The sequence below is a fragment of the Leptonychotes weddellii genome, chromosome 13, assembly GCF_054177405.1.
Source record: "Leptonychotes weddellii isolate Sample4059 chromosome 13, ASM5417740v2, whole genome shotgun sequence".
Taxonomy (NCBI): domain Eukaryota; kingdom Metazoa; phylum Chordata; class Mammalia; order Carnivora; family Phocidae; genus Leptonychotes; species Leptonychotes weddellii.
In genome coordinates, this window is record NC_138381.1 from 52666384 (window position 1) to 52693787 (window position 27404).

Here is a 27404-nt window from a genome sequence, read left to right on the forward strand (position 1 = left end):
AGTTCCTGGGTGCCCATCTTAACTCTCTGAGGATATTAATTAAATGGTTTGCTCCACTTCCTGCATGGTCACAGATTTCCCCCAAATCCTTCACGTTATTGCTCTGATTTGGTGTATTTCTCACATTAGAGATCTTTTGTTAACTTGCGTTCATTCATATTTGAATGAAGTTCTAAAAAGCCTGATTGACAAGATGTGTAATATCCAGAGCATGTTGGCTGGTGGGCTTCTCTGTAGTATGTCTGGTGGACAAGATGGCTGTTTTGTCAGAAGTCTCCTAAATGTCAGTATTTGTAGGTCCTTCTCTTGAGACAGTACTTTCTCCAGAAAGCAATATTTTATGACATAAGAATGTTTTCTAGCACTTTAGAAGCCAAGCATAGGTGGAGTTTTTGTTCAACAGCTGTGAGGGGAGACTATAAACTCATTCTGTCTTAGAGAAACTTTTATTCAGTCTTCCTGACTTAGGTAAAATACCATTAAGCTGTTCTCCACTGTGCTATCTAAACCCAGAAACTTAACTCTTATTTTGAGAAAAACCTCTTCTTCAAGGTTGGGGAAGGTACATTTTCCTGGTTTTGAGGAGAGAAGAGAAGCAGTCATTACAATTAGTACGTCCCCAGGACCTTTCAAAGGCCTGGAAGTTTGAACAGTTACGTGACCATCATATGCCAGGACTATCAGTACTCCCATCTCATGGCAGCCAGCATGTAATCCAGTTCAGAAATCCTGTTTTAGGGTTTTTAAAGTCTGCAGCTAGGACCACTCTCACATGTACCATAGGTTGGGTGCCCTGGGATTCTGAGACAGAAATTTGCTGGTGATTGCAGAGGATGGGAGGAAAGAGGGATGTCAGGAACAACACCTGTAAGGATGTGGCAGGAGCAGGATAGAACCAAGGAAGAAGCTGAACTGCGGATGCACTTCTGAGATGCTCTGATTTGAGGAAAGGGATAGGTCTATGTGCCCCCACATGGGGGGGATGCAAGCTGCTGACGGCAAGGAGGCACACCCCTTAAGTGCTGCTGCGCCCTTTGGCCATGGCAGTTCCTGGTGAGGAACTTAGCTAACAGTTGTTAGTGAGCAATACTCCCAGCATCTGAAGGTATAAGTATCTTGGTATTAGAAGAGGGTATCTGAGCAGTGCACAACATCCACTATAAACTTCAGATGGAAGCTTCAGCCCGGCACTGTTAATGTTACCTGGCCCTGTTGATCCATATGCAGCTGTCCCTCCACTCCAATCTACAGTACAGGCGTGGCCCAGAGAAACACACACCATTTCCCACCAGTAGTGAGCATGCAGATCTGTTTCCATGACCGCCCTCCTTCCTTGCTTATCAGCAGCAAATCCAATCAACCCTTCACTCTCAGGTTTCTCTAGGCAAGAGTGGGACACTGGCCTTTGTGAATCCAAAGTCCTGACACTCAGGTAAAATTTTATTTTCATGGTGACCTAATCCCAAGTGAACCTCATCCGGTATAAGGTCAGGAAATTCCCTTTTAAAAAAAATGTCCTCATGTATTGTTTTCCTATTGAATAGACCAGCGATAGTGATAAAAGAAGAGGAGAAGATTTGGGTATCTTTTAGCAAGTCTGGCATTATACGCAGCATTTCTTTTTAAGCTGGATGAACACTTAGTCTTCACTACCATCATGTTTAATATCTTGTACTCTGAATTCCATGAAGTCAGCAATTTCCTGTGCTTGAAACTGTGCCATAAATAACATTTTCTTTGAGGAATATTTGAACAGTCTGCATGTAAGTGGCACCATTTCATTACAAATGAAGATATAATTGCTTATTGAGCTGAAAAACATTTGGAACTACTGAAATTTTTTATATCAAGGAAGACTTGATAATGGAGTGTCACATAAATTATTTATCTGAGGTTCTTGTTACTTTGCATTTTCAGGTAGTTGCATTTATTTGTCTTCTTTGACTTAATAGGTTTCAGTGAATATTTCCCAGAGTTAAATAATACGAAAAACCAACTGGGTGACAAAAATGAAAATTAGATTTTTACAGTAAGAAAAATCCTCAGTATTCACATGATAAAATGACTAGGGTATGAAACTAAATAGGAGTAACTTGCCCTCTGTGATCATTTATTTTGTGTTATTTTGTGAACTACATTACATTAACTTCTCATGGCAGTATTTGTGTTTTCACTGTGGGAAAAGAAGTGTTCTAAAGGTTTTATATGTATTCTTTTAATCATCACAATAAGCAAATAAGCTTCTGGTGTGTCTTGTTAAGACTGTGTGGCCTAGGGGTGCCTGGATGGCTCAGTAGGTTGAGCATCTGCCTTCGGCTCGGGTCATGGTCCCAGGGTCCTGGGATCGAGCCCCGCGTTGGGCTCCCTGCTCAGCGGGAAGCCTGCTTCTCCCTCTCCCACTCCCCCTGCTTGTGTTCCTGCTCTTGCTATCTCTCTCTGTCAAATAAATAAATAAAAATCTTAAAAAAAAAAAAAATGTGTGGCCTATTACATTTCAATACCCTCAGCCTCTCTGTGAGCCTGGAGGAGCATTGACATAAGAAGTCACCCTCTTCCAGGACACTCCCAGATTTATCAAATTAATATGACTCCAAATAAAGGGACCAAAAGGGACAAATCTCAATGTCTTTTTTTAAAGTTTATTTATTTATTTATGTAAGAGAAGAGAGAGAATCTCAAGCAGTCTCGGCACTGAGTGCATAGCCTGACTCAGGGCTCGATCTTAGGACCCTGGGATCGCTACCTGAGCTGAAACCAAGAGTTGGAAGGTTAACCAACTGTGCCACCCAGACGCCCCTTAATCTCAGTGTCTTTTTAAGACAAAAAATGAAATGATGATTCAGTAATCTGGGAGAGTTGTTATTTAATACAGTCTCCACTCTCTAGTGAGAAAGATAGGACATGCTTTGTAATGTCCTAGTTTGGATTTTGATATCATCTCATACCTTTCTGCTGGAAAATCTCTCTTTTTTTCTCTCTCTTTAGCAGCAAACATCCTCTGCCTTATTTTCTTTTTTGACATGCAGTAAAAACTTCAGTGTCAAGCTGCCTATCTAAAAAGCCAAATTTTACTCTGGTTGAGAAAAAATGGAATTTGAAGTGAAAGTAGGTATGAATTCAGTTGTGGCCTCCAGTTAACCAACTATGTGATTTTGAACGAGTTACTTTTCTCCTCTGAATCTCCATTTCCTCATTTTTAAATTATGTAATAAATAATATCTATCTAAAGGGGATATTTTGAAGGAAAAAAGACACTGTGCTTGTAAACACACCTTGAAATCTAAAATGGTATAGAAATGTCAGAGGTAAAAGATTATATTATATTACTGTTTTTCAAATATACCCAGATATTTTAGAAACTAAAATTTGGAAACTGAAAATACTATTTTTCTTTTCAACTTTTTTCTCTAAGGTATTTTTCATGATTCTCGGAATTCTAATTTTGAAGAAAAATGCAGCCTATAAATGTTATTTTTCCTAAACTGGTTTTTGCTTACTGTTGGACCATTCTTTTCTGCTCCCTTGACAATTTGTATATGCCTGTATGATAGCACTTACAACTTTTTTTTTTTTTTTTTACCGATACATGTTTCCTGCACTGCACTGAGTACCATGCATACAGGCTTTTTTTTTTTTAAGATTTATTTATTTGAGAGAGAGAGAATGAGAGACAGAGAGCACGAGAGGGAAGAGGGCAGAGGGAGAAGCAGACCCCCTGCCGAGCAGGGAGCCCGATGCGGGACTCAATCCAGGGACTCCAGGATCGTGACCTGAGCCGAAGGCAGTCGCTTAACCAACTGAGCCACCCAGGCGCCCCATACAGGCTTTTTTGTATTGATTTGTGTTAGTGATCCCTGGAGTTTCTTGTCACATAAGACTTAATATTAACACATCATAATAAATTCGCCATGGTGCGTGTGTAGGTACATGGATGGATGGATGAATACATAAGTGACCAAAGATAAGCAGAATACCAAAGAATTTATAAGGCCTGACAATATATAGGGTACATTTCCTTTTCCACAGCATTTATCAGAAAGTGACTTATTTTCTGGCTGTGGTTTTTTTTGTTTTTTTTTTGTTTTTTTTTGAGAGAGCATGCATGTGGTGGGGGAGGGCCAGAGAGGGAGAGGATCTCAGGCAGACTCCACGCTGAGCACAGAGCCCAAAGCAGGGTTTGATCTCAAGATCATGACCTGAGCCGAAACCAAGAGTCGGACGTTTAACGGTTGGAGCCACCCAGGCGCCCCAGCTGTGATATTTTACTGTACTTTTGCTCTTCTTTTTAAAAGCATTATTTATAGTTTATCAGAGATGAATTTTTTCTCTTTAAAGTAATAAACATTTCCTAATTTCTAAATCTAATGTTAAAGAATTATGCCTTGTTGGACATGTTTCTATGAATACAAGTTTCTAAATGTGCACAGAGCTGCAAATATTTCCAGAGGCTGACCTTTGAGCTCCTATACACAGAGACTCAAACACTATTTCCAGTCTCTCTTCAGAGGGAGACTGGCATGCTACTTTTAAGAGACCTTTGCTTTTCCTCCTACCAACATGCCTAGGATAGTAGGAGTCACAATTCAGAGCTATTGAGAGCTATTTTCTCCTTGTTCTTTTACTTATGCCTAAGGAGGAGGAGGAAAATGAGAGCCACCAAATTCTCATGTGTATATGTCTGTACCATTTATTACTAATCTCTAAGAATTGGATTTCTTTCACTCAGTAGTACAACTGCAACCATCCATAAAACATTTCTAAGATGGGAGAGGCAGAAAGATAACAGTTTTGTGTCCTTTTCTAATTATTTAGAGTAAGAGGACTAACAGCTTACTAAGAACCTAATCTTTAGCTTACCATTTGCAAGTGTATATAGTACTTAATGACATATTTTTTAATGCTTTATTCCTAGTTCTATTTTAGTTACCTATCTCTAATTTCATTGTTTTTACCTGTTTTAAAATTTGTTCTCTCTTGTGTTTTAAACAACTTTAAGTTACTTTATAAATTCTTTTCAGAATAAGTAATTATTTGCATATGAGGATAATCTGTAAAGGATTATCTAGGTTGGGGTTTTTGTAACATGTTTGAATTAACCAGCTGTCCCTGACTCATCATAGACATGTGATAAATATTTGCTGATTATTTCCTGATGGGTGCTGAAAGTTTTCAGCAATATCAAGATCCTGCATTCTATTTTCGTATCCTAGGGCTCTAGCCTAAGGAAATAAGCCTAAAAATGTAAAATTTTCAACTTACAAAGATGTACCCTACAGTATTATTTATAATAACTAAAAGTTTTTATTTCTGTAACTTCTCAAACTCCTAAAATGGCAGTAAGAGGAGACTCTAAATGACAGGTACACAAGGCCAAAAACAGAAGAAACAAGAAAACCAATATTTTGGGAGATGGAAACTAGGAGAGTGAGTGGTTACTGATCTAGAACAGGGTTTGGCAAAATTTTTCTGTAGAGGGCCAGATAGTAAATATTTTAGATTTTGCTGTCCACGTGCCGCCTCCAACATCCTTTCCTTTCTCCTCCCTCTTTTCTTCCTCTCTCTTCCTCTGAACTAATTCTCCTTTATGAATCCTTTTCAAAGTAGCAGAGAGAGAGGGAGAGAAAGAGAATCTTAAGCAAGCTCCATCCTCTGTGTGGAGCCAGATGCAGGGCTCGATCTCACAGCCCTGAGATCATGACCTGAGCCAAAATCAAGAGTCGGAAGCTTAACCAACCGAACCACCCAGGTGCCCCTAAGGTATTTTAAAAGAATATAAAAGCTATTCTTCATCAGCAGGCCAGATTTAGTCTATAAACCAAATTGGCCAACTCCTGATTTAGAAAAGCAAAGAAAATTGAAACCAGAGCCATTCCAACACAGAATCCCAGAAAGAGTAAAGCTCAGGAATTGATGGTACCTGGAAGTGTGTACCACCTTCTATTGGTACTTCTGGAAGTGCCTGTTAAGCTAGAACTGAAAACAAGAGAAGTGGATCAAAGTCTTTTTGACCCTTATATCCCCTTCCTAACTTTACATAGCCAAATGACTGCACCTCTCTGACCCTGGCAGAAGAATGGGGGTTGATTTATTGGCAAATATGAACCATATATTCTGGACTGACATACCACAAGAATAGGTGAGAGTAAGGATTTAAGTGTAAGTTAATTAAGTGAAACATACTGAATTTTAAGACCCCAACCTCCTTTCAGCAACCAGAATGCTGACAGTAAGGCTTACAGTTTTAGGCGTAAGTTGGAAGATTTCTCCACAGGCAATTGAACTAGCCAAGAGGGGAGTCTGATGAAATGGACCTGTCATATCACACTGGCATGAAGTCCATCTGTCAGCAAGTCCTAACCATGCCAACAAAACTTTCATTGCCTTCCTCTTATATGTGGACAGCCAGTGATCCACCTGCATTTGAAAAAAGCCTCTAATATAAGATGACAAAGACCAAAACAAGCAAATAGAAAAGTAGGAACTTGGAGGACAGGATAATGCCATGAGGAACTTCCCCAAAATCCCATCAATTTCCCCAAAGAGATGAGGGTTTATTGTACCTATGAAATGAGACCTAAATGCATTAAGGAAGGAACAGTCAATGAAGGAAAAAACTTCTTTGAAATTAATAATATGGTAGCAAAAATGAAAAATGGATTATAGTAGACCCTTGAACAACACAGGTTTCAACTGCATGGGGCCACTTACATACAGATTTTTTTCGATAAATGCGGTACAGTACTGTATTTTCTCTTTCTTGCCATTTTCTTAACATTTTCTTTCCTCTAGCTTATTTTATTGTAAGAATATAGCATATGATACATAATAACATGAAAAATATATGTTAACTGACTGTTGATGTAATTGCTAAGGCTTCTAGTCAGTAGTAGACTATTAGTAATTAAGCTCTTGGGGAGTCAAAAGTTGTACATGGATTTTCAACTACACAGGGGTAGTGTCCTAACGCCCGCATTGTTCAAGGGTCATTTGTGTTGAGGAAGTCTCCCAGAAACCAGGAAGCAAAAAGATAAAGGTGAAGGAGCGGAAATGAGAAAACAGATGATTACTTTAGGAGATCTTGTATCGTAGTAAGAGTTCTTTGAAGACAGAACAGTGAAAATTTAGGAGATTATCAAATGAATCTAGAAATTTTCCTAGAATTGAAGGAACATGGGTCTTCAGATTGAAAGGGCATTTGAATGCTCAGCACATGGATGTAAAAAGACCAAGATCAAGTTGCCTTTATCCTGGGGGGAGGGGGGCTCCTGGGTGGCTCAGTCAGTTGAATGTCCGACTCTTGGTTTCCTCTCAGGTGATGATCTCAGGGTCCTGGGATCGAGCCCTGTGTCAGGCGCCCCACTCAGCAGGAAGTCTGCTTCCCCTCTCCCTCTGTCTTCCCCCTGCTCACATGCTCTCTCTCTATCTCAAATAAATAAATCTTTAAAAAGAAAAAAGAAAGATGTATTTATCCTGGAATTTCAGAACAGTAGGGGCAAAGAATGTCCTGAAGTTTACAGAGAAAGCAAATCGTTATATAAAATTAAAAAATCAGAGTGGCATCACACTTTCCATTAACAGCACTAGAAGCTAGAAGATAATGGAGTGATAGCTTCAAAATTGGAGGGAAAATTGTCCTTTATCTAGACTAAGTATTAATCAAGTGAAGATAGAATAAAGATGTTTCCTGACATGTGAAAAATCTTTACTTAGGAATTTTCTGGAGTTGGTGATTCAGCAAAATGAGGGAGTAAATCAGAAAAGAAGGTAGGATTTAAAGAATCCAACACAAAATTGAAGGAAGGATATTTTGGGGATGATATGATTGAAAGGAAGTAACAGCTGGAAAGCAAATCTAGAGGGCATCCAGTCCACTTTAGAGCACATTAGAAGTTTTGGAGAAAGGAGTCTCTAATATAACAACAAAAAAAGTGATAGTATATTAAATCAAAGAGATCTGTACTTAAAGCAGAATGGGGGATGAATTAAAGATGATTATGTAGAAAACTGAGCAAATGAAACATCAAAGCATTTAACTCCATGGGGAAAATAAAGTTGTGTAAGAATGGAAATTTAGTCATAGTGCACTACTTGACTCACCATTTTTATTAGTCCTCATAATGCACAAGAAATACATAACTGTATTAGAAAGCTAGGAGGAAGAGAAGTGTATGTGTATGGAAGGAGAGGGGATGAGAGTTGGTGAAAGATGTCTGAATCCACGTGTTCCATTGTGAGACAACAGGCAATGACTAAAACTGAAAAATACGGAAGCAGCAAGCTCAAATCTGTTATTTAGGTATATTGGAGATAGGTTTTGGAGATAGTTGTTCTTCACCGGTGGCCTTGAAAAGCTAGTTGATCTCTTAAAATCACAAGCATGTGTGATTTGATAAAAATTAGTGAACAAAAAGGGAGATAAAATATTAACAGTTGGGGTCATGAGTAATTTATTTTCTTTATACATTCTTACATTTCAGATTTTCTGTATTGATAGTTTATTCTTTCATAGTCTAGAAAAAATGTTCCATTATTCAATATAGTCTTCATTATTCTTAAATATTTTTTCATTTATTAGGAATTCCTAATTTTCAATATTTTGTTTAATATTGTTTCTTTAAAAAAGACATGATTTATTTCCTAAATACCAGAAAACACCATAGAATTGGCGTTGGGACTAAGTACTTGATCACTCATGAAGTTTGTGGTCTAGAATAAGGAAAGAAATGTGTTAATTAATTATGGTGTAGATTTACATATGACAAAACACATTAATGTCAATGGAAATAGAAGGTGAAAACAAGAAGAGACAGTGAGGAAGCAGAATTAATAATACCTGGCCACCTATTTGATGTAGGGGATGAGTCAAAAACAAGAGTCAGTGATGACTCCCAGCTTTCTGGCTTCAGTGACTGGGTATATTTTGGTGCCAGTCACTGAGAATGGAAATGGATAAAAGATAAGGTGCACGTTTAATGAACTGTGTTTGGAACCTATGGGTTTCAGCTGTTGCATTGAAATGCAAATACACCCATCTAGCTATATCCAGGATGTTTGTGTTTGAAGCTCAAGAAAGAAGGCTGAGAAAGAGCAAGCAGGAGAATGAAGATAAATGAATGGATTGCATAATTGTCAGTCACATTCAAACAGAGTGGGTGAGAGCTCCAAACAGATGATGTAGACTAGAGCATGAGAAGTGAACCAAGGGCAGAGCCCTAGGGAAAACAATCATTGGCTTAGATCTTTACACATCTTAGTAGACCCATTTCATAGGACTGATGTTAGCATAATTGTAGGTAGAATGAAGAGCCAATAAAGTCAAGGCTGCAAGGGTGAATATCTTTTCATAAGCTTGAGTGTAAAGGAAAGAAGACAGATTTAGCTAGAGGAGGGGAATACAGGTGTCTGTTTTATCTGTTTCATTTCTTTATTGCCATTTTTTTTTTTTTTAAGATGAAAGAGCCATGAGCTGGAAAGACTGGCTTCTAGAAAGGAGCCAATCAGAAAGAGGTTTAAAAACATAGAAAGAAGAGGATAAAAACAACAAACAAAAGAAACGAAATGATGACTAACCAGGCACATCCCAGTTTCGTGGAGCCCAAAGCTTACTTTACGTGGTAGGGGAGACGAGGGCTTAAGAAAAATGTCAAAGTAATGAATACAAAATTAGATCCAGGACACTGTAAGGGGACCATCAAAGTGACGGCCTTAAAGTTTGATTCATTAGTTTTGAGTAAATCCGTGTCAGTTCCTGATAGTTTATATTCCCAGAAGATGGGAAATAAGATTAAGAACATTGGTAGTGATATTAGCCTTACAGAGAATGGTAATACCTCTTTTGAGATTCCCTCTAGAATACACATTATAAGCGGCCAAGAAGCTTGTTACTCTTGTCCATTGATTTATCTGCAAACTTGGGAATAGTGCTTATTAATTAGGTCCTCAGTAAATATTTGTTGAACATATGATGGAACAGGAAGAAAAATGATGAGATTTAATGCTCAAAGAGCCCACCTTAAATTTTTTTTTTTTTTAAGATTTTTTTATTTATTTATTTGACAGAGAGAGACACAGTGAAAGAGGGAACGCAAGCAGGGGGAGTGGGAGAGGGAGAGGCAGGCTTCCCGCGGAGCAGGGAGCCCGATGCGGGGCTCGATCCCAGGACCCCGGGATCATGACCTGAGCCGAAGGCAGACGCCCAACGACTGAGCCACCCAGGTGCCCCGAGCCCACCTTAAATTTTAAGGAGGAAATGTTTTTGTGGGAGATAAGATAAGGTGGAGGGTGGATGGCAATGAAAATGGAACTTGAAGAGAGCAATCATGATTTAGAATAGACACTGAGGAAGGGAGGCAGATAGATGAGGCAGAGGGATATTGTGTTATCAAGAGAATGGTTGAAATGATACAATCTCTGAAGAGACTAAATCTTCCTACTGTTTAATATTGCAGATAGTGAAACTGTTACTTCGTCATGGTGGAAATCCATTTCAAGCTAATAAGCACGGGGAGCGTCCAGTGGATGTAGCAGAGACAGAGGAGTTGGAATTGCTGCTAAAAAGAGAGGTGCCTTTATCTGATGATGATGAAAGTTACACAGGTTCGTTTCAGATATTCTACATTCAACTGTTTGACGTGGTATTTAGTAGAACATTCTGATTCTTCTTTATGATATATAAAATGTTTTGAGTTCCTTAGAGTAATGCTAGCCAGCTATTAAGAATGATGAATTTAGTAACCTGGGTATTTGCTACATGCCCAGTGTGTAAGTGAAAACATGTCATTGCCCTGTTTTCATGACCCCCCCCCCCCCGCAAACTGCTATCACATTCAAGTCTACTGCAGAACCTTTCCCCATTAACAGCTATCAGCACTGCTACTCTGACTTCTTTCATTCTTTTATAAATTAGAGAGCTATTAACCAAACGCTTCCTGTTTTTCCTGGCATTAATGAATCATCTTTGCATTTTTATTTCTTTGATTTAGGTGGTTGAACTCTGGTCATTGTTGCAACATAAGGGCACAGTTTTAAAAAGGAAGGATCTAAAAGAATATTTCAGAAGACTCTTGGCATACTCCTTTTTCTTTTAAACATAAACCATTAAAAATGTAACAAAATTTCCTTCATTGAGGAAAGTCTTTTGTGTTCAGATTGGAAGGGTTCATATTTTCAGGCAAAAATCAGTGAAAAAGAATTGATTCAGAATCATAACTGGCCAGGTGCCTGGATGGCTCAGTCAGTTGAGCATCTGATTCTTGATCTTGGCTCAGGTCTTGATGTCAGGGTTGTGAATTCAAGCTCCACATTGGGCCCCACGCTGGGTGTGGATCCCACTTTAAAAAAAAAAAATCATAACTGACCATATTCTCACAAAATTTGAAAGAATTTCTACAAGAAATTAGGTAATACTACTTCTTATATACAAGTAAATAAAAATCAAACCATACTCATTTAATCAAGCCATTGTCAGGAGGCAATAAAACAATACCTATAATATAGTTTTAAGGCAGAAAGATCTACCCTTTACTTTTTTTTTTGAGGTATAATTGACATATAACATTAGTTTCAGGTGTACCACTTGATGTTTGTATACATGGCAAAATGATCACTACAGTAAAGCTAGTTAACATCCATCATCCTATATAGTTACAGTATTTTTTCTTTTTTTTCCTTGTGATAAGGGATTTTAAGATTTACAGTCTTAGCAATCTTCAAATATGCAGTACAGTATTATTAACTGTAGTCACCATGCTGTATATTACATCCCCATGACTTACTTTTTTACTGAAAGTTTGTACCTTTTGACCCATTTTGGCCAGCATCCACTTCTGGCAACCAATAATCTGTTCTCTGTATCAGTGAGCTTGGTTTTTTGTTTTGTTTTGTTTTTAGATTCCACATATAAGCAAGGTCATAATGGTATTTGTCTTTCTCTGTCTGACTTATTTCACTTAGTATAATGACCTCAGGGTTCATCCATGTTATCGCAGATGGCAAGATTTCATTCTTTTTTATGGCTGAGTAATAATTTTATATGTATATACCATATCTTTAGCCATTCATCCATAGATGGATACTTAGGTTGCTTCCATATCTTGGCTATTGTAAATAATGCTGTAGTGAACATTGAGGGTGCATATATCTTTTTGAGTTAGTATTTTTGTTCTTCAGATAAATACCCAGAAGTGGAATTTTTGGATCTTATGGTGATTCCATTTTTGATCTTTTGAGGAACTTCCATACTGTTTTCCATAGTGGTCACACTAATTTACATTCCCACCAACACTACAGGAGGGTTCTGTTTTCTGTACATCTTTTCCATGTCTTTGCTAACACTTATTTCTTGTCTTTTTGATAATAGCCATTCTCACAGGTGTGAGGGAATATCTCATTGTGGTTTGCATTTCCCTGATAATTAGTGATGTTGAGCATCTTTCTATATACCATTGGCCATAGGTATGTCTTCTTTGGAAAAATGTCTATTCATATCCTCTGCCCATTTTTTAATTGGATTGTTTGCTTTTGAGTTGTATGAGTTCTCTACATGTTTTAGATATTTTTATGAGCTGTAATTTCCAAATATTTTCTGCGATTTACTAGGTTGCCTTTTCATTTTGTTGATGATTTCCTTTGCTGTGCAGAAGTTAGAATCCCAGTATTTTATTATGAAAATGTTCAAACATACAGCAAAGTTCAAAGAATTACACAGTGAACACACTGTACCCACCAACTACATTTTTTAGTTATTAACTTTTTTACTGTATTTCCTTTATTACATTATCACATACCTACCCATCTACCCACAATCCATCTTTTTTTTTGATGCCTTTCAAAATAAGTTGCAAACATTTCTAAATACTTCAGCATCTATTTCATTAACTAGAGTTCAATATTTGTGTATTATTATTTAATAATATATAAATTATTATTTACACTTGTGAAATTAACAATTATTTCTTTAATGAAACATTCTCTTTAGTTTTGAGAAATGTGTAGACCTGTATAATCCAGTCTTATCAAGATATAGACTATCTCCGTCACTTCAGAAAGTTCCTTAAGACCTCTCCTAGTCACTTCCCACCTCTACCTGATACACCCTTTATGGTAAAAATGATTAGGCAAGAATCACTAATGGCTGATAATCTAGAGGGGATTTTTTTTTTTTTTTATAAAGAGCAGGATATTTACATGGCCTCTTCACGTTTACAAGCGAGGAGGGGGGCAGGGAAAACAGTGATGATAGGGAAGAGAAATTTAGCACCACCTGAACTGTGTGATTAAAATTAACATCATCAGGGGTGCCTGGGTGGCTCAGATAATTAAGCGTCTGCCTTCGGCTCAGGTCATGGTCCCAGGGTCCTGGATCGAGCCCCACATCGGGCTCCTGGCTCAGCGAGGAGCCTGCTTCTCCCTCTCCCTCTGCCTCTCTCCCTGCTCATGCTCTCTCTCTCTCTCTCTGTATCTCTGTGTCTCAAATGAATAAATAAAGTCTTTAAAAATAATAATAATAAATAAATAAAATTAACATCAAAGGAGGGACAGATGCACATCATGAGCCTTCAGATGTGATAGTATGAGAAGGATATAACATTATTCCTGTAACATTCTGGCTGTGACTGCATAACCATGAAGAATGTTCTGGTTTTTTTCCATTTTAAAGGCCAATGCCATGAAAGATTAAGAAATGTCAATGTCATAAAGCGATAGAAATGTTCCGGACTATGTGAAGAGATAATTATTAAAGGCAATACCTGTTCCTTGGCTGTATCCTATACTAGAGGGGGGAAGTGACTATAGAGGACATTATTAGATCATATAACGAGGAAAATGGACAGTAGATTAGTGTTGTATCAATGTAAATTTACAAAGTTGAAAATTATACTGTGGTGACAGAATATCCTTATGTCTTAGGAAATACTTATTTCTTAGGAAATATTCACTGAAGTATATAAGGGTAAAGAGCCATGATGTATGTAATTTTCCTTCAAAAATGTATATATACATACATGTGTAGAGAGAATGCAAGTTATAAAGCAAGAGAGTATAACAATAATAGGCAAATCTGGGTAAAGGATAAATATATAGTATTCTTTCTAGCTTTTTGTGATTTTGAAATTAATTCCAAATGAAATTCAAAATAGATATTAATACATAAAATTTCCTTGCTTTGTCCGTTGAAAAGATATAAAAGTAATGACATTAAGACAGTAAGCAATAATCATTCTTAATGCCCAGATTATAATCTTGAAATATTTTCTTCTAAAAGAAAACCAGGGCTTCTTGGAAAAAATGGATGATTCTGTGTCTGGGACAGAAAATAGATAAGCTTGAAACATCTTGTCATTACAGATTCCAAGGAAACTGTCAAAGCCTTGTCAAAAAGCCTTAGGAGACAACTTGGAGCAGTTCCCACTGGCCAGAGATGGGATAGTTTGAGTTTCAATAAGGGTATTAATTACGAATATTTAAAACCCATCATTTATGTTTAAATCCATGATTCTACAGTGATAAATTTTTTAATTCAGCATCATCAGAGAACGAATTTTTTATCTTAAAAATTAGGCAGAACTGGAAAAAAATTATTTTGCCTTTGAACTTTATCATTGGGTAACCTCATTATAGGTGAGGAGAAGTATTTTCTTCTACGCTTAATCCAGCCAAAAGAATGAAAAAAGATTAACTGTTTTGCAACCCCCAGTTGGTTAATATATCTAAGCATTGAGGACCAATAATTGCTAACGTTAAATTAAAAAAAAAAGAAAATATTGCATGCCCCCGATGAAAGAATACCAATTCTCAGTCCTCAGGATCCAGCTGCAACTTGCAGGAAATACCAAGGTTAGAGGGATGTGCTGAACTGCATCCACCAAAATCTAGACTGTGGAACACCCAAACAGCTCCGGTTCTTCCACAGATAGATTGCATGCAAATGAAAAAGAATAACCCGTAGGAAAAAATTAAAATGTTTAAAAGGAATAAAGACTAAAAAATTAAGCATGTATTTAATAGGTGATTTTTATACTTTTCTGGGGGAGTTTTGTGCAAAACTCAGTCACAATAAATGGCACATAGAAGATCCAGGATATTAGGTTTTTTTAATAATAAGAAATTCTTAAGATGATATGTTAGGAAAATCCTGATACGTTTTCTGTTTTTTTGAGAGGGACCAGCAGTAGTGTAGTGCCTTTATTTCTCTTAGGAAATGATCGGTGCTGTTACTTAACTGTCACCTATCCAAAAGTGGGACTGATTATAGAAAGAGGAGATGGGGGTAGGACATTGTAAATGAGACAAAAATACCATGTTGGTTAAAGGGTTGATAGCCGTATTTGGTGTAGTGGTAATGTTAATGAATGAAACTAAAACTATAGGCAAAATTCCTTTTAGTATCTGTTTTCATCTCTTCCCCATCCAGTAGCTATAAACTCCGTAAGTGGTACATACACTGCTCAGTAAATATTTGTTGAATTGGTGGGGAGGGGTTACTGGCCCTTAGGGATTACGCCAGGACTCCACAAATCCAGGGAATAGCTGAACCTATAGGCTGAGTTCATCCATTACTGAGACTAGGAAAGTTTGAGAAGACCTATAATCAAACACCAGAGAGCCTTCCTCCTGGTACTTTAGCTGCTAACTGGCAGTCCCATGGGTGAAGGCCACTTTATCTTCCACTACTCAGAGGAAAGCTGCTGCTTTGACCACTCCATTATTGGGTTATAGTGCGCTAACAAAGAAAGGCAGCCCTTCAGAGTTGCCTACAAATTCAAGAAAAGGATCATTCTGAACCAACAGAATAAATAAAACTATATAAAACTACTAGAGGAAACAGATAACTTGAACGATAAAAGTGAACACTGAAGGAAATGTAGGTACAGCTAATAAAAATCACAGTTATGCAAGCAGAACTCCAGTGAGGAGTGATCATTGTTGGGACTTAAATTATTAGACTGGAAAATCAAGTAAAATAAATTCTCACAACACAGCAAAAATAAAAAGGGGAAGAATCCTGAAAGAAAAGATAATAGACTTTAGGGAATAGATCTAACAGATCTAACATGTGAATAATATTTATGGGAATTTAAACGGGAAAAAAGAAACAGGTGAAGGATAGTCCACAATTAAACAAAAAGAAGAAAATTTTCTGGAGCTGAAGATAGCCTGAGTCCATCAGTGATAAAGGTCAGTGAGTTCCGGATGGTTTAATGAAAATGCACACACACACCCAGACATATATTGGTCAGTTTCCTTCGTTCTGAATGTAACAAGTTATCTACAAGGAGATAGTGTCACATTGGCATTGGACTTCTTTTTTTTTTTTTTTTTTTGCGGCTCCTGCTTCCTTTATTGGCTTGCCACGCCCAGCCCCTCCCACCCCGAGCCTAACTCGGGGTGGGTCAGGAGTACTCGCACAGGCGGCTGCAGCCCACGGGGCAGTGGGAGCTGCCCTCCAGCCACTTCATGATGTGCTGTAGGTGGCCGTCGTGGCTGCAGCCCTGGCACCACACGAACAGACCCTTGACCACGTGGTGGCACACATGCTGGCGCAGCAGTGGCACTGGTCACAGACCCAGCCGTGGCTGCTCATAGGCCACTTGCAGTGGCTGCAGTTGACCTGCAGAGTGGTGGACACCTGGTTGATGGCATTGGACTTTGAACTTGTAACAGTGGAAGATAGAATCTTGAGAGAAAAGAACTGTACCATAAAAATTCTGTACCTGACCAAGGTATTATTCACATGACAGGGTAAAAGAAAGATAATAGCAGACATTTAAGCATTTAGAAGATACATCAATATGTATATTTTCTTACATTTAAAAAAAAGGAATACTGGAAAAATAAACCAACAACTTATAAAAGTGGTTACCTAATAGGAGAGGGGATCAAAGGGGAGGTATATGAATTGTCAGAGTTTTTTTGAAAAACAGTCTAACAGCTAACAAAATACAAGACCCTTATCTTTTAGAGATAGGTCCTGAAATATTTCTAGATGAAATGAAAGATTGAATGGGATGTGCTTCAAAATGACACAGGGATAGGATGAATAGAGGTATGGATTGGTCAAGCATTGATGGCTGTTGGAGCTGAGTTAATGGGTACCTGACATGGTGGTTCAGGATAACATTGTCTACTTGGGGGTGCCTGGGTGGCTCAGTTGGTTACTCAGCTGCCTTCAGCTCAGGTCATGATCCTGGAGTCCTGGGATTGAGTCCCACATTGGGCTCCCTGCTCGGCAGGGAGTCTGCTTCTCCCTCTGACCATCTCCCCTCTCATGCTGTATCTCATTCTTTCTCTCAAATAAAAAAATAAAATCTTAAAAAAAAAGAAAAAACCATTGTGTACTTTTGTGTAAGTTCAAAATTTACCATGATAAAAATGTTTTTTAAAATACGTATGCTCCTTGGGTCACCTGGGTGGCTCAGTTGGTTGAGCGACTGCCTTCGGCTCAGGTCATGATCCTGGAGTCCCAGGATCAGGTCCCGCATCGGGCTCCCTGCTCAGCAGGGAGTCCGCTTCTCCCTCTGACCCTCCCCCCTCTCATGCTCTCTCTCTCTCTCATTCTCTCTCAAATAAATAAAATCTTTAAAATACATATGCTCCTTGATCTAGCAATCATGCTTCTGGGAACATCTCATGTTTATTACAGCACTGTTTTTAGTGGCAAAAGAAAAAATATATAGTGATAATAAGGGATTGGTTGCATAAATTGAGGTAGATAGCCACACAATGGACAATTTATTGTACAGGCATGTTTTACTGCTCTTACTTGGAGAGATTTTCATAAGATATTTTTGAGTTAGAAAAATCAAGATAAATAATCATAATATCTCTTTTTGTAAAATGAATAATGTTTTTAAAACCTCTGTGTATGTTTGTATATGTACATATAGTTGTGTAAAATCTTAAAAGCATGGAGCAGAATCTGAAAGGATATATACCTAGCTAAATGTGCTCTGTTGAATCTGTTTACTAACATCACACATGATCTTCTAACTGCCAGATCCTTTAGCTGCCTTTTCAGTCTTTCTGTAGATTTTGGCAGTGTTGACCACGTTCTTTCTAAAATTCTCCTGTGTTGGTTTTTGGGATGTAATTCTCTCCTGGCTTTCATCTAGCTTCCTGGACTGTTTCTTCTCAGTTTCCTTCTAGAATCTCATCTTCATTTCTTCCTCATTCCCATCACCCTGTGTTGGTTTTTCCAAAGATTCTGCTTTCTGGACTCTTTTCTCATGACACATATTCTCACAGATAAATTTCATCCACACTCACAGTTTTAATTACCATTAATGTGGTGAGGCCTTCCAAATAATCGCTCTATCTTTCTCTTAAGCCTCAAACTTGTATATTAGCTGCCCTCTGGATATTACTGCTTAGAATTCCACAGAAGTCAGTAGCCCTGAATATAGAACTTCTTTTTCTTCCATTTACACTCCTTGTTTTTCCTGTCTCAATTGGTGATAGCATCATTCAGCTATACATATGTCACTTGTTAGTCGTCCTAAGCTCTTCTTCCTCCTTTTCCTTCAGTTCAGTTATTCAGCAACTATTTTGGAGCATTCATTATGTGTCAGGCACTATTTAAGTACTAGAGATACAGCTGATTAGGAAAATGGAGATACTAATGTAATCATCCACCTATCCCTGTCAGTTTCTACTTTTAAAATATTTGTAAATCCATCTACCAGTTACAAGCTGCAAGTCATTTGAACATCTTTGTGCTATATGAAATCGAGACCATAATAGCTGAAAGTACACTGGCTTTCATAAGAAAGTTAGAAAATAAGATTTGAAATTTAGAAATGTGATGTTATATGATATATATGATAACATGATATGTTAATTTTCCCATTTATTATGGCTACAAACTCTATAATTCTGGTCTTTTCAGAAAACAGTAGCTATAAAAAGCAGCTTTTATTATAAAACTCTCCATTAGAAAGAGGTGCTACAAATTTTTCCCATGGAAGAGGGAAGGTATCTTATTTAAACTTAAATGTTTAATTAGAGAGAAACACATCTTCTAGAACCTTTTTTGATTTTCACTGATTTTGACTGTTTCATGTGTTCATCAACTATGTATTGGTTTTTCAGAATATTTATTTTCCACATGATGAATGTACCTGAATTATTGCATGATCAAAGTCCCTCAAGGAATGATGCAAAACTCATCAGTAAGTATCATACAAAGATTTTGGAGTTGCTGAAAAAGACTGATGAAAATACCCAATTTATTGCTTAATTTACATGAGGTCCTTATTAGACTTAACTTTATCAAACTTCATCTGATCTAAATTTAGAATGTATTACTATTTAATAGAAAATTAATTTAACTGCCCATAGCTGTTTGTATGTATAAGGCCTGATAGCATCATCACCCATCCAGTATATCACATCATCCATGTGACAGATACACTTTAAGTGTTGCAAAGTTAGAGAATATAACCAAGGCATTGAATTTTAGAAATTACTAAATTTGGAGGAAATAAAGGGTGTTAAATATGTAACATTTTAAATGTGGTTTATTCCATTAGGCATTGTGCTTTATGACAGTGCTACTCAGGTCAGGGTAGCTGTTCCACAAACTGTTATTGGTCCTCAAGATAAGGAGCTTGTGCCAGAATGTAAATCAATGCGTTCCTTCCTTTTATCAAAAAGGAAAAAAGGCTGTGAGTAAATATCAGCTGAGCTAACCAGTGTGCTAGTGACATAATTGATTTCCATTTTTGGTGCAGGCTCCTCATTTCTTCACAGATTAGTAATAAACAATTTGCAGACTGGCCTCAGTTCAAGGACTGCACTGAATAGCTGTCCTATGTCATACACATCAAACATTTATGATATTGTTGCAGGAATACATGTCCTGGTTAGTACAGTTAGTACCAATGTGCAGCACTTTTAAATTTGCATAATTCTTTAGTCTTTCCCCCCTCCCACCCGCCAACTTCTACCCTTTTCCCAGTCTTATTCCATATTATCTTCCTGCACAGAAATTCTATCTAATAATGGTGTTTGCTATAAATATTTGCTTCTTGCTACCCTGCTGAGGACTCAGTCATATTCAGAGAGCCATATCATGCTCATGAAACATAATTATGGTGTAGAGAAGTGGGTAACTCTGTGTCACACAGTGCCCGCCCCAGTACTTTCTGACATTCATTAATTGCCAAAGTAGAGATTCTGTTGTAAATTTGCAGACATTGATTTTATTACTTAAACAAAGTGGCCAGTGAACAAAGTTGAAAATGCCAGTCATTGTCAAAAAAGTTATTCACCTTTTTCTTTTACTTTGACCACTAGAAATCTGGCCTTGTTTATTAAGCAGCTGCTGTAAGCTTTGCTCACTTGCATACTTCAACTTAAGCAAGGAGATGCTCCATCATAATAAATAGATGAGCTACATTTTAGCATCTGCTGTAAAACAGATTAAGAAACTTTTAAAAAGATAGTGATATACTGTTACCACTGATGTTTACTGAGTACATTTCTGTGTCATAAAATACACAAAATGACCAGTATTTTGAAGCCTTATTTTCTTAAATTAAAATAGTAAATTGTTAACTATTCTAAATATATTGTCATAATTTGTGAAACTCATTTCCTCAGTTTTATATTTCAGGAGCTATGAAAATATGGCTGATACATGCATATATGGAATTATAACAGTTAATAAATCAAGAGATTAAAAAAAACAATTACTTAAGTCAAAATATACCAGAAATTTTTATTAAATGGATTATGTGATGTTAACAGTTTAACCATAGGAAGAAGCATCACCTTAGGAAACCTTTTAACAAAGCATACCTTTTAACCTTAGAAGTATGAAGGTATCTACAGGAAGAAATTACATAAGATGTTTTTAGATTGTTAAAACATATATCAACATACTTGATCATTAGAAGTTTAGACTTGATAGAGCATTTTATAGGATAAAGGAGTTTGTATGTTAGTATACCTAAAATTAAGGATTTTTCTGTTTAAGATGTAAAGAATATTTTATTTTCTTGCTTTCCAAATGGCATTTTTAAATCACTTCCAGTATAAATGTTAGGAAGTGGGTTAGGTCGAGTGTGGAAAACTATAATCCATTTATAACCCAAGAACCTTACTTTATTTAATTAGGACTGTTAGCAACCTCTTTGATTAAATCTTTTTCTGAAATTGTTGAGTGGCAGCAAGCACAGTGTTGGGTGTTCAGCACCCTTTATTTTTCACATATCCCTGTAGTACCAGTGCTTAGAAGAAATGAAAGACACTTAGGTAACCATAATATACGGAGGGTTGAGCATACAGCATGATAGGCAATGAGATATTCTTTGATTGAATGCCCAACCAGAAGAAATTCCATAGTGTTTTGCATAGTGTTTTCGCATGCTCTGCTTTTTCTCCTCTGCTTTGTGACATATATGGTACACTTTACACACAGAGTTCTGATTTTAATTTTTCAAACGTTCTCCTAAATATCATGCTGCTTCTTCCTGAATCCTAAACAAACAAACAAAAAAACCCTCTACACTTCTCTTATTTGAAAATCAGTACTTTCAAATCAATACAGATTTTATCATATGTCTTACGTGGATTAATTATAGCGACCTAGTTCCAAAGCTTAAGAATTTTTAATTCTACACGGAATGTTTTTTAAAGAAAAATATGTATGTCAAAGTTAAGTGGAGAAAAAGGAAACAAAGTTAACTAAATTACCATTTACTGTAGATACTCACTTTTTAGCAGTGTCTATAAAAATTACACAGTTCTATATTTTTTACTTGCTCATCTATCAGAAAAATAAGTGGAGAATTGTGGTTGCAGCTGAGATGTTTTTTGGATGTCTGCAAATGAATATAAGTCTTGAAATTCTATGTTACATAAAATAATGGTCTGCTAAATATCCCTCTTTGAAATTCATGTACATATAGTAGTCAAGATACTTCAAGTGTATTTACCCAAAATATGTAAAGTTATTTATCATAAATACCAAGCTAATAGGTTTTTTGTTAATAATATGTTAGCTTGATGGTTTTCATTACAAACTGAATTTCTGCCAGCGTCTAGCAACTTAAAGTGAGTCTGTCACATAATTATGGTAGTTGAGATATTACTGAATATTTAAGACTAAAACTCTGTAAAGGGTACATTTGGGCAGAACCCTTTGACTTTTTAAAATATTTATTATATATGCATACATTTGAATGAGTTCAGCCTTAGCTATATCATCCTGTCTGCAGAAAAATGTTTTATCTAGTCATGGTTAAAAGGACCTCCATGTAATACATATACATATATATATACACGTATATATATACGTGTATATATATATGATAGTACTATATAATAATCTTACGGAATTAGCTGAGACTGGGTGATTTTGTCAGTTTCCTTTAGTGACATCAAAATTTTTGTAGTGATACTAGTCTTATTTTTAGGAGAAAAATCTTGATTAATTTATACTTTATAGAATTAGTTTCTATGTTACTGACATTTTAGTAGAAAGGCAGTGTATAACTAATTACAATTAAGTGAGGGAGTATACAGAGTGTTGTGGTACTTGATTTTATTTCCTATGTAGATTTTGCTTTTAGACTTTGTATTTTCAACTGTTGATTATATTCTCTTCCTTCCCCAGCTTGCCCCTAAACTCTTGACTTTAATTCTCTTACCTACAACTATTACTGTAGAAATACAGTGAGAATATGTCCTCATATGGCATACCTATTTCCAGATAGATGTATGACTTCTCTTCTATAAAGCAGTATTAAAATACCTAAACTTTGGGGCACCCAGCTGGCACAGAGCGTGCAACTCTTGATCTCAGGGTTGTAAGTTCAAGCCCCACGTTGGGTAGAGAGATGACTTAAAAATAAAATCTTTAAAATGCCTAAACTTTACTTAGGAAAATTGTGACTTAGAAGTTGAGATTTACAAGAGACTATATAAAATTACCCAGTGTTTTATTTCCCGGTCTCCAAGCTATATTTCTCAATCAGTTTAGGGATATGAAAGCTGTAATGATTTGTTTCCTAAAATGCAGGTCTATTTTTTTTAGTGTTACTTCTTTGGCTATATAATATAAATAACTTGTATAATTAGTCCTTAAATATGTTAGTTGCGGTTAGTGAACTATTACAGAGCAAAGGAACAATGCAAAATATATATGAGAGGCTTGCAGCAGTTGTGAAGTACTCCTCCAGTGAAGCCTCAGAGAATTTCTGAAACTTAGCTTTTTCAGGGAACAGTCTCAGCAGAAGACTGAGATTAGAGAGAGCCACAGATCATTGCAAAGTCCTCTCAGAGGAGGAGAGGCCTATTGTAGAGATTCACCACAAAACTGCTGAAGAAATGAGTTTTCCCCTTTATCAATACAAAAAGAAATACAGAGATTTAAGGAAAGTCAAGTGAATGAAAGACAAAAGGGCCAAGATGAACAAACAGAACAGTTGATCTTGGAAAATATAAATAATGTAGAAAGCAGAAGGATAAATTTTTCTTGGAGAGCCTTGGTGGGCAATAACAACAAAAGGCTGCTGTGAAAAAGTAGACCTGGAAAGTCCTTCGAACTCAAAATATTTATCATTACTGAAAATAAATATTCTATACAGGACTAAAGAACAGACTGGACATTGCTGAAGATCTTGAGATCAAAGAGAAGAGCAATGTATAAAACATTTTTAAAGAGACATTGGAAATATGAGAAAAATGATAACAAAAACAGAACACATGCCCAGGATAATATAGTATTCATCTTACAAAAAGAGCAAATGCTAAGAAGAAAATAGATTTTTTAATTGAAGAAAATGTCTTTTAAAGAAAGATTTACGTTTGTGGAATAGAAAGAAAGGAAGAAAGGGAAAAAAAACTCCACATCTCGATACATGACAACTTCAAGGATAAAGGTGTTTTTTTTTTTAATCCTATAAGCTCCCAGAATCACAGGGAAACATGTTACCTACAAAGGAAAGAGATTGGCATCAGATTTCTCATCCTTAAATGTTTTAGAAGACAGGTGGAGCTATAGTTACAGCATTCTGTGAAATATTATTTTGAACCTAGAGTTCCATTCCCACCCACCTATCACTCAAGCGTAAAGGCTAAAACCTCCTTGGACATGCTTTCTATTCTTTTTCTGAAAAAATTATTCACATATATTTCTCTTTAGTGACACAAAATACAAGTCTAAAAGGAAGATACAAAGACTAACTCGGGATTTTGGTGAAAAATTCCAGAGTGACAGCAATGTGCAATTAGCATATTTTTGAACAAAATGTCAGCTTTATGAGGAATGTTATCAAGAAAAGAGTAGATAACAATACACATGTTGTGTGAATTAGATTCTGAGAGTTCACTGTGTCTGGTATTATTGATATGAAGGCATATTGTCTGAGCTGATGAACAAGAAAAAAGGTGAAAACTCCAGGGAAAATAAAACATAGGAACAATTCATGGCCTAATTATAAAGCAAGCTAAAATGTGACATGATTTTGGGCTGCTCATGGAGCACATACATGCTTTCTGAAATGGCAGTAAGAGGTGTCTGTTGGTTAGGCAATTTAGAAAAGTCAAGAGAACAGATCTGAAGTTCAGAAATTCTGTTCCCTTTATTACTTCTAAGTTAAATTCAAATAAAATCAAGTGTAGTACTGTAAGTTATGAAGAATGATTCTCTTGGGTGGTGGGATTATTTAATGGGTAGCTTTTTTTCTTTACCCATCTCTATTTCTTGGTTTTCTGTCATGAACTGTTTTACTTTTGTAATAAAAGAATAGTAAATGATCCTTGAAAATAAAGGAAATGAAAACAATCTTTATAATAAATAAAGATTACCAAAGAGGTATAGCTTAGGACTTTTAATGCACTAGCCCATCACTGAATAAAAATGACATAAGCAAACAACATTCCAAATGTAAATTTTGTTTTTTTTTAAGTAATCTTCCTTGTGTTAAAAGAATACTTAGTTCTGTTTGAGTACGTTACACACACACACACACACACACAACTTTAAACATTGTGGATATTTTGGTAATGGAAATCAAGTCATAAAGCATTTTTTTCTACTCTTTTTGAAATGGCTGTTTAATAATAAAGCTCAGATTTTAGTATTCCATACTATCTAGATTTGATCCCTGGATCTCTAATTATGGGCAAGTTAGTTAACCTGTATATGCTAAGTTCCATATCTGTAAAACAGAGATTACAGTACAAACCTCATCGAGGTGTTGTAAACAAAGGTTAAACGAGTTAATACATGAACGCATGTAGAATATCAACTGGCACAGAATACACTTGATAAATATTAGTTTTAAAAATAGTGAAAATATGAAATAAGGTTATCACATTAGACATGTCTAATTATTTAAAATGATATGTTGAGAACCATACTTGTAATCTTTAAAAATGTCATTTGTATTTACCATTATAAAGATGGAAAATCTATTCAAGTTCACAGGTTTGTAGTCATTTAAGGCAGTCACAACATAGCTGGTTTTCCTTTATTTTTTTATTTCTAGCTTTATTGAGATATAATAGACATATAACATGTAAATGTACAGTGTACAGTGTAATGATTTCGTATATGTGTATACTGCAGAATTACCACAGTAAGGTTAGAGGACACATCCATGGCCTCATAGCTACAATTTCATCTGTGTGGTGAGAACTTTTAAAATCCACTTTTAGCAACTTTCAAATATACAATACAGTGTTGTTAACTATAGTCATCATGCTGTACATTATATCCTCAGAACTTACTCATAACTGGAAATTTGTACCCTTTAACTACCTTCACCCATCTTCCCCATCCCTTGACTTTTTTTCCTTTATAAATTGTATTAATAGTCAATGAGTGAGGTGTTTTTAATCTCTTATTTCATGTATTTATGGAATATATAAATCAAGATATTGTGTATCTAAGATGTGAATATCTCAAAATCACACAAAGAATAGAGAGATAGCGAGTTCATATTTGAAATTCAGCTTTAACCTCAGGTGGGTATGTTTAACACCATTATTTGTTACTTTCTTAGTTCAAATACTTTACATGTTAGGTTAACAGTAAGTCTCATTTAATATAATCCTTTATTGTAGAGCCTAGGTTTTTGTGGCAGAGTTATTTTCTTGATATACTCCATCATGAAATAAACATAAAGAAGTAGAAGGTTTTCATATGAATGCTTATGGATTATGGCATGGTTTTACTGGGTGTTTGTATAGTTCATCCTGACTATATTTAGAGTTTTTACGTACTCAGAAGTAACAGCATGATGGTTGTGAGTACCGATATTAGAGTCAGAGAAATGGGTTTGAAGACCTAGCTCTGCCACTTATTAACTATAAGGTCATGGACAAATGTATTATTAACATTATTACATAGTAGTACCCTAGACATATAAGGTGGGTACAAAAATGAATGAGGTAATTTATAGACTTGTGTAAATACGGTATGTTAAGCTTTCCCCATGGATTATTTTCAACAAAAAGTTCTCATCTACTTATTAAGTTGTAGAAGAAACACTTGTTTTTAAATCATTCTATAATGGCATTAAATTGTAATTAGCAAATGAAATAATTATATAATTGTGTCTCCCCTTCTCTGTTTCCGTTCCCATTTCCCATCCCTTCTTTGAGGAATACTAAAAAATCTTTTACATAAGTAGTTGTCTTTTTATGACTAGTATTTTTTATGTTTAAAAATATAAATTCCACCAGACAGTAATATAAGAAAATTGTTTCTTGGTTCATTCTATTTCTTCTTTCCCCTCACTGCCTCCACCTGCCCCTCCTCCTTACCCCAGGAAAAGTCTTTGTCTACATATGTCCAGTTTTTACTTGAAAGACTGGTGGTTTCTGTTGCCCTCATTCTGAAGGACCACATACCTCCATTGTAACCCTGTAGTAAGTGAAATAAGTACCTGGAGTCAGCTTGAATCTTTTTGTCTTCAATTTTCTGATACTAAATTAAATACAAAAGGTTATGGGATTCAGTTTTGGCTTTAAATTAACGTGTGCTTTATTTAATTTGCCGTGTTAAATGTACTTTTTATTTAAGTGCTTTTAATTTAACGATATATTTTTCTCTTTTTATCTAAGCAATAAATTAATATTTATCACATGCATGATATGTACCAGGATATACTAGGCATGTTACGTAAATTCATCTAATATTCACAATAGCCCTGTGAGTTAATCCCTAATATTAGATTACTGACTGTTAAGTGACAGAGCAAAGATTCAAACCTAGGGCTAATGACAGAACCAATGTACTTTTCCATTGTACCATGCTGATTGTCACTGGGTGTGAAAAGTTCCGAGTCTGATGATCCTGGTATCAGCATAAAACAACAATATGAGTTTAGTGTAGATTTATTTGACTTAATGATAACTGTTCAAAGCGTGCCATGATGAAACTCATGTTCATTATG

At 36.1% G+C, this 27404-nt stretch overlaps 1 protein-coding gene across 9 annotated transcripts in view; it reads left to right on the forward strand.

The window, feature by feature from the left end:
- Window positions 1-27404, forward strand: part of ANKRD12 (ankyrin repeat domain 12) — a 125251-nt gene that overhangs the window by 66386 nt on the left and 31461 nt on the right. For 7 of the 9 annotated variants that reach the window (XM_081802560.1, XM_006742408.3, XM_031038060.2 and 4 more), the window contains one exon: window positions 10449-10596. In XM_081802560.1, coding sequence (XP_081658686.1) covers window positions 10449-10596 — 148 coding nt within the window. Of the gene's footprint in view, window positions 1-10448; window positions 10597-11683; window positions 12454-19086; window positions 19167-27404 lie in introns of those variants that run through there. The other 2 variants (XM_031038062.2, XM_081802564.1) reach the window with 2 other exon arrangements.